The 7429-nt window shown below is 48.8% G+C and overlaps 1 protein-coding gene across 1 annotated transcript; it reads right to left on the minus strand.

The window, feature by feature from the left end:
* Positions 1 to 4643: 4643 nt before the first annotated feature.
* Positions 4644 to 5768, minus strand: LOC139384604 (mucin-21-like). Its single transcript, XM_071129426.1, has one exon. The coding sequence runs from the start codon at positions 5766 to 5768 to the stop codon at positions 4644 to 4646; it is 1125 nt and encodes a 374-aa protein (XP_070985527.1).
* Between the last annotated feature and the right edge of the window lie 1661 nt (positions 5769 to 7429).

The raw sequence follows: 7429 nt of genomic DNA on the forward strand, positions 1-7429 counted from the left end.
AGTAGTTTAACTGTTGTCTCCTCAGACCACTAACCTCTGAAACACAATCATCTGACATCAACCAAACAGTAGTTTAACTGTTGTCTCCTCAGACCGCTAACCTCTGAAACACAATCATCTGACATCACCCAAACAGTAGTTTAACTGTTGTCTCCTCAGACCACTAACCTCTGAAACACAGTTTATTGTCGTTGTATTTTAGATGCTTTAACACTTTATTCACACAGTAAGGACATCGGAGAGGGAGTCAGGCAAGAGGGAGAAACAGTTGGAAGGAGAGACACGGGGATGAACCCTGGTCTCCAGTGGGGAGTGCAGGGGAGTGGTACCACTGCAGCAGGGCTCTGGTCTATCTGAAACACTACTACAGTAGATATCATGAGTAGTGTTCACTCTCTCCATCATCTTCTACTTTCTCCAGTCTTCTTCCTTCATTGATACAGAAAATTGCATCTTTCGATCTTTCATATTCTTTCTCAATACAACAACACATCAGTCACTTTAAAGTTCTGAAGAGCGACATCTCTAGCCGACATGTTACCATCTTCTGGTATAAGATGATGCTGTCTTTTGTTGTGTGTTGTAAAAGCCAGGATTTAAGTGCCTTTGCAGAGGCTCCAATTCAACTGGGTGTTTGACACTCTACCATGGCCTCTCCTGCTTCTCCGTCTCTCAGATTTAAAAACATGTCGCTGCGACCCCTGATCTCCACTTCCACTCGCCACCAGGAAGCCCCATACATGCCTGAACAATTAATTCCCCCACAGCCATCAATTCAGCCCAAAGGAAAGAAAAGACAGAAAGGAACAAGTCACCTGGGTTCAGGAGAAAGAGAAGAAGAAGGGGGGGAAATGAGGAGAAAGGTTTTTGTGGAGAAAAACAGCTTTTTATCAGTCCACCCGTGTAACTGTCACAGCGACTGACAGCGAGACACTTAGGAAGGCCTCCTTTCATTCAGTCAGCCGGTCGGCCCCGCCGAATGGTTCAACAAACAATCCCAAGGTGCCTTGGGGTTGTGTTTACCTTTCAAAATCAGGGTCGCAAAAGGTTTGTTCACATAAAAGCGATGATGAACTGAAGTGGCATGTCTGTTTGGTTTCCCTGACTCCCCTGCAGTAGCACAGTGTATATTGATCTCCGTCACGCATCACTAAGTGGTCAGTAGGACTCTGTCGGCTGAACGAAGGACTCTCGCTCACTGTTAGAAGCTGCCCTGCAGGTGTCCAAAGCACTGCCTCAGATCCCCATGGAGACACAATTAGCTGCTTGGCCGACCTTTATTTGTGATGCTGCTAAACTTTTCCCAAACACCAAACCATTCCTTCAAGTGACTCCAACTATACCTGTTGTTGCCTGGGGACTGGACTATACTGTAGTGTTGAACCTGTGGTGTAAAAAGCAATATGAAATAAACTTTTTCATAGGAAAAAAGATTGTAGATCAGCAGCTTCCTGTGTTCCAGGAAAAACTACTGCCGCTAGCATAGAGTCATTATGGTGGATGGGTAGAGTATTACAATACATGACATTACATCAGAACACTGTCAAGTCGGCCAGCACCAACTCACTGAGAAACACGCACAAACACAGACACACACTTCATTGAAGGCCTTTTTGACAGGAGAGAGAGAGAGAGAGAGAGAGAGAGAGAGAGAGAGAGAGAGAGAGAGAGAGAGCTGTTGTTGTCATTTTTACCCTTGATTATTGTTGTTACTGATTGTCCCATTGACAATCTTGATTTTTATCATTTTAATTATGTTAATATTGTAAATGAATCCCTTAATCTCCAAAGTACGCTTTGGCAATGTGTACATTGTTACGAATTAGGAATTAAATAGAGAGAGAGACGGCATGTGAGAGATTTCTCAGTTGTTTTCCTCTCCTTTGATCTGAGGACAGTGATATTGTAGGAAATCCCCAAGGTCAGTTATCGCACTGGAGAGACTCACTGATAGCCAGCACTGAGGACTCCTCCTATCTCTCTTTTTCCTCTCCTCCTCTCAGCCCTCCACCCCCTTCTCCTGTCCTTCTCTCATCCCTCCATCCTCCTCTCCTGTCCTTCTCTCAGCCCTCCACCCCCTTCTCCTGTCCTCCTCTCATCCCTCCACCCCCTTCTCCTGTCCTTCTCTCATCTCTTCATCCTCGTCTCCTGTCCTTCTCTCAGCCCTCCACCCCCTTCTCCTGTCCTTCTCTCAGCCCTCCATCCCCCACTCCTCTTCTATCCTCTCATCCCTCCATCCCCTTCTCCTGTCCTTCTCTCAGCCCTCCATCCCCCACTCCTCTTCTATCCTCTCAGCCCTCCACCCCCTTCTCCTGTCCTTCTCTCAGCCCTCAACCCCCACTCCTCTTCTATCCTCTCATCCCTCCATCCCCTTCTCCCGTCCTTCTCTCAGCCCTCCATTCCCCACTCCTCTTCTATCCTCTCATCCCTCCATCCCCTTCTCCTGTCCTTCTCTCAGCCCTCCATCCCCCACTCCTCTTCTATCCTCTCAGCCCTCCACCCCCACTCCTCTCCTCTACCTCTCATCCCTCCACTTTCTTTTCTCTCCTCCTCTCATCCCTCCACCCCCTTCTCCTGTCCTCCTCTCATCCCTCCATCCCCTTCTCCTGTCCTCCTCTCATCCCTCCACCCCCTCTCCTCTCCTCCTCTCATCACTTAACTCCCTCTCTTCTTCTCTCTTTCTCAGCCCTCCATCCCCCACTCCTCTTCTATCCTCTCATCCCTCCACCCCTCTCCTCTCCTCCTCCTCTTATCTCTCCACTTCCTCTCCTCTCCTCCTCCTCTCACCCCTGCACTCCCTCTTCTTTTCTCCTCCTCTTATCTCTCCACTCCCTCTTCTCTCCTCCTCTCATCCGTCCATCCCCCTGTCCTCCTCCTCTCTTTGAGTCTGAGGTTGAGTGGTGAGCCCTGCCTGCCAATTAGTGCCAATCAGGCCAGCGGTGTGATGCGGTGTGCAGGCAGGCAGGAAGGTTCTGGGACTGGGACCACCTGGCCACAGCCCACATCTGGCCTCTCCTTCACACACCTGTCAGGGCCAGGCCCACGGTGCTGCTGTACAGGCAGGGCAAGTGTGTGGAGCCTATACTCAGCTGGCATGGGTTATTAAAGGTGTGTGTCTAAAAGGAGTGTGTGTGTAAGTGTGTGTGCGTGTGAGTGTGAAGCTTCCGGCACTACCACAGCAGCGTCTCTCTGCAGCCCCTCTCTCACACCCTGAGACTCTCTGCTGCTCAAACCAGCGTTTTAGGACTCAAGATCTCACCAGAAATTGTGGCTGATCTGCCTCGCTAAATAATGCATCAATGCAGGGTTTTTTGTTATGTAAAAAAATGGCTTTTAGCTGCGCTTGCGGGACAGTAATGCCACCTGACAATCGCTCCCCGCAGTCTTGGCAGTGGCCCGGAGTGAAGCAGCCCTGGCTCCTTGTGATTGACAAGGACAAAAAAGAAGACAAATCCCATTCATGTTGTTGAATTGTCAACCGCAGCCGTGGGATTTGAAAAAGACACCGCATGAAACCGTGACTTTGACTAGAAGAGGTAAAGAACTTAAACATGACAAGTGTGATTAAAATATCCCCAGAAAGTCACATAGGGCGTCGAGGTAGGAGAGAGTCGATCTCCATAAGACATTCCATTATTGATGAGGACTGGGACAGAGGAGCTGGGAGTTTTTCAAGGCCAAACGTATTTGTGTAGCAGCAGCAGCTTACACAGCTTGTTAAATATGGGTGTTTAGTCACAGGTATTTTGGCATGGTCGACATCACTACTCAGAAAAAGACCAGGTTCTGTTTGACTGAGGGAAAAAAAGGCCATAAGACACAGTTCTGGACTGGTTACACACCACCATAGTTGCTGGAATCGTGCTGGAAAGGACAGTGTCCGGGCCAATACAGTATGGTATAGTGTGAAAAGGGTATACATTTACTCAATCCAGTCTTCTGTCCATTTGTCATCAGTATACAACAGTAGCATGACCCTCTATGACTGGAGAAAAGTGTCTCTACCACACTGTTAGTTTACAATGCACATTAATTGGATATATTTGATCTAGTTCTGGTGGTTGACACCAGTGGTTTCTGGAGAACTGGATATGCTAAATGAATCCTGAAGCAAGTCCATCTCATTCTTGCATATAACTCATTAATTCCAGCCAATCACTGAATCTGAAACCTGAAATGCCACTACTTTAATTTATCTGTCTCCTGTCCTCATATTTAGCCTCACATTGAACATGACCATCAAATCCCCTGAAATCCACCAGAAATAACTGGTTCTGTACAATATCTGCATGGGTGGATGGTTCCGTACTTGACCCTGTATGAGGGCAACCGTTAAGTGGAGGATGTGTGCATCAAACCCACAGATACCTGCTCCCACACACACCCTCTAACGGTGCTAGTATCTGGGTCATGTTCTGGGGCCATATCAGATGAAATCGAATTATCCAAGCTATGATTCAGGTTCAACCTGAGTAGTTGAAAAGTAACAGTGACACACTGTACCATGATGCTTTGCAAAGCCACCTTTTTACATGAGGAGCCAGAACACAAAACCCATACAGCTTTTTGACCTGTAGACGTTGTCATATACTGTACTGTATGACACATTGATTCAGCAGCAACGTTGTTTTTCTGTGGACCCATCACAGCCTCCAACACACCAGGCCTCCACTGAGCGTGTCACTCATCACACAGGTCAGACTCTCCAGGCCTTCACTGAGCGTGTCACTCATCACACAGGTCAGACTCTCCAGGCCTCCACTGAGTGTGTCACTCATCACACTGGTCAGACTCTCCAGGCCTCCACTGAGCGTGACACTCATCACACAGGTCAGACTCTCCAGGCCTCGACTGAGCGTGTCACTCATCACACGGGTCAGACTCTCCAGGCTTCCACTGAGCGTGACACTCATCACACAGGTCAGACTCTCCAGGCCTCCACTGAGCGTGTCACTCATCACACAGGTCAGACTCTCCAGGCCTCCACTGAGCGTGTCACTCATCACACGGGTCAGACTCTCCAGGCCTTCACTGAGCGTGTCACTCATCACACAGGTCAGACTCTCCAGGCCTCCACTGAGCGTGTCACTCATCACACGGGTCAGACTCTCCAGGCCTTCACTGAGCGTGTCACTCATCACACAGGTCAGACTCTCCAGGCCTCCACTGAGCGTGTCACTCATCACACGGGTCAGACTCTCCAGGCCTTCACTGAGCGTGTCACTCATCACACGGGTCAGACTCTCCAGGCCTTCACTGAGCGTGTCACTCATCACACAGGTCAGACTCTCCAGGCCTTCACTGAGCGTGTCACTCATCACACAGGTCAGACTCTCCAGGCCTCCACTGAGCGTGTCACTCATCACACAGGTCAGACTCTCCAGGCCTCCACTGAGCGTGTCACTCATCACACAGGTCAGACTCTCCAGGCCTCCACTGAGCGTGTCACTCATCACACAGGTCAGACTCTCCAGGCCTCCACTGAGCATGTCACTCATCACACGGGTCAGACTCTCCAGGCCTCCACTGAGCGTGTCACTCATCACACAGGTCAGACTCTCCAGGCCTTCACTGAGCGTGTCACTCATCACACAGGTCAGACTCTCCAGGCCTCCACTGAGCGTGTCACTCATCACACGGGTCAGACTCTCCAGGCCTTCACTGAGCGTGTCACTCATCACACGGGTCAGACTCTCCAGGCCTCCACTGAGCGTGTCACTCATCACACAGGTCAGACTCTCCAGGCCTTCACTGAGCGTGTCACTCATCACACAGGTCAGACTCTCCAGGCCTTACTCTTCCATATGGGTCCAATTTACCCCGGCTCGTCTGTTCTAGAAAGTTCCATGGCGTTCCTGAGGTCTGAGCCAGGGAGGCCAAGGGACAAGGAAACGTTCAAGGCTCTTTCCGATAAGTCTGTAGAGAAACGACAGCCATGCTCTCTCTGTGAGTCTGGTTCTATCTGTTTCTCTCTCTATCTCTCTCTCTCTCTCTCTCTCTCTCTCTCTCTCTCTCTCTCTCACGGTCAGTATGTGCAGAGAAAAGCTCACTCGGACAGCGCATTCTTTCCACCAATCCCCACGCTGTGTTTCTCCCAGGTTCACAAAGTAATCAGAAACACATTTAACATCTGTGTGGCTTTACAGGTTGAAGTAGCATAGAATCCATATCCCTTCGCAGTACCTGCTCCTTACTTTAGCGGTCTGAGATTCCAGCTGAGGAGGCCGACATTGAAATGGGAGAAATTCTTCTTCTCTTTCAGCCAATACAGTATAACAGATGTCCATTACAAAACTAGATTAAGAGAGGTCTCTTAGACAGTAAAAGGATAAAAGGTAAACAGGTCCACAATTAAATTGTTGGGACCACATGTAGAATGTGTGACTATCTGACTATCTTTTATAAAAATATAGACAGAAATAAACATTTATTTATAAGTCAATTGTTCGGATTTGTCACGTTCTGACCTTAGTTCTTTTATTATGTCTTTGTTTTAGTATGGTCAGGGCATGAGTTGGGTGGGTTGTCTATGTTCCTTTTTCTATGTTTTGGGATTTCTGTGTTTGGCCTGGTATGGTTCTCAATCAGAGGCAGCTGTTTATCGTTGTCCCTGATTGAGAACCATATTTAGGTAGCCTGGTTGTCCCTGAATGAGAACCATATTTAGGCAGCCTGGTTGTCCCTGATTGAGAACCATATTTAGGCAGCCTGGTTGTCCCTGATTGAGAACCATATTTAGGTAGCCTGGTTGTCCCTGATTGAGAACCATATTTAGGTAGCCTGGTTGTCCCTGATTGAGAACCATATTTAGGCAGCCTGGTTGTCCCTGATTGAGAACCATATTTAGGCAGCCTGGTTGTCCCTGATTGAGAACCATATTTAGGCAGCCTGGTTGTCCCTGATTGAGAACCATATTTAGGCAGCCTGGTTGTCCCTGATTGAGAACCCTATTTAGGCAGCCTGGTTGTCCCTGATTGAGAACCATATTTAGGCAGCCTGGTTTCTCTTTGAGTGGTGGGTGATTATTTTCCATGTTTCCGTTTCGTTTGTTTCACTTTGTTATTTTGTATTTGTACAGTGTTCAGTTTGTCTTATTAAAATGGACACTTACCACTCTGCAAATTGCTCCTCATCAGAGGAAGACGACGAACGTTACAGAATCACCCACCACCAAAGGACCAAGAAGCGTGGTAAAGGGCAGCAGCAGCAGCAGCGATCTCAGGACTCCTGGACATGAGAGGAGATCCTGGACGGCAAAGGACCCTGGGCCTGGCTGGGGAATATCGCCGCCCCAAGGAGAGCTGGAGGCAGCGAAAGCTGAGAGGTATGAGGAGGCAGCCCGGCAGCGTGACTGGAAGCCCGAGAGGCAGCCCCAAAAATGTCTTGGGGGGAGGGCACACAGGGAGTGTGGCGAAGTCAGGTAGGAGAC

This window comes from Oncorhynchus clarkii, chromosome 26, assembly GCF_045791955.1.
Source record: "Oncorhynchus clarkii lewisi isolate Uvic-CL-2024 chromosome 26, UVic_Ocla_1.0, whole genome shotgun sequence".
NCBI lineage: Eukaryota > Metazoa > Chordata > Actinopteri > Salmoniformes > Salmonidae > Oncorhynchus > Oncorhynchus clarkii.

Bases quoted from the DNA above. Each gene is read 5' to 3' on its own strand.
- LOC139384604 (XM_071129426.1), bottom strand. From the start codon at position 5,768: ATGAGTGACACGCTCAGTGAAGGCCTGGAGAGTCTGACCTGTGTGATG.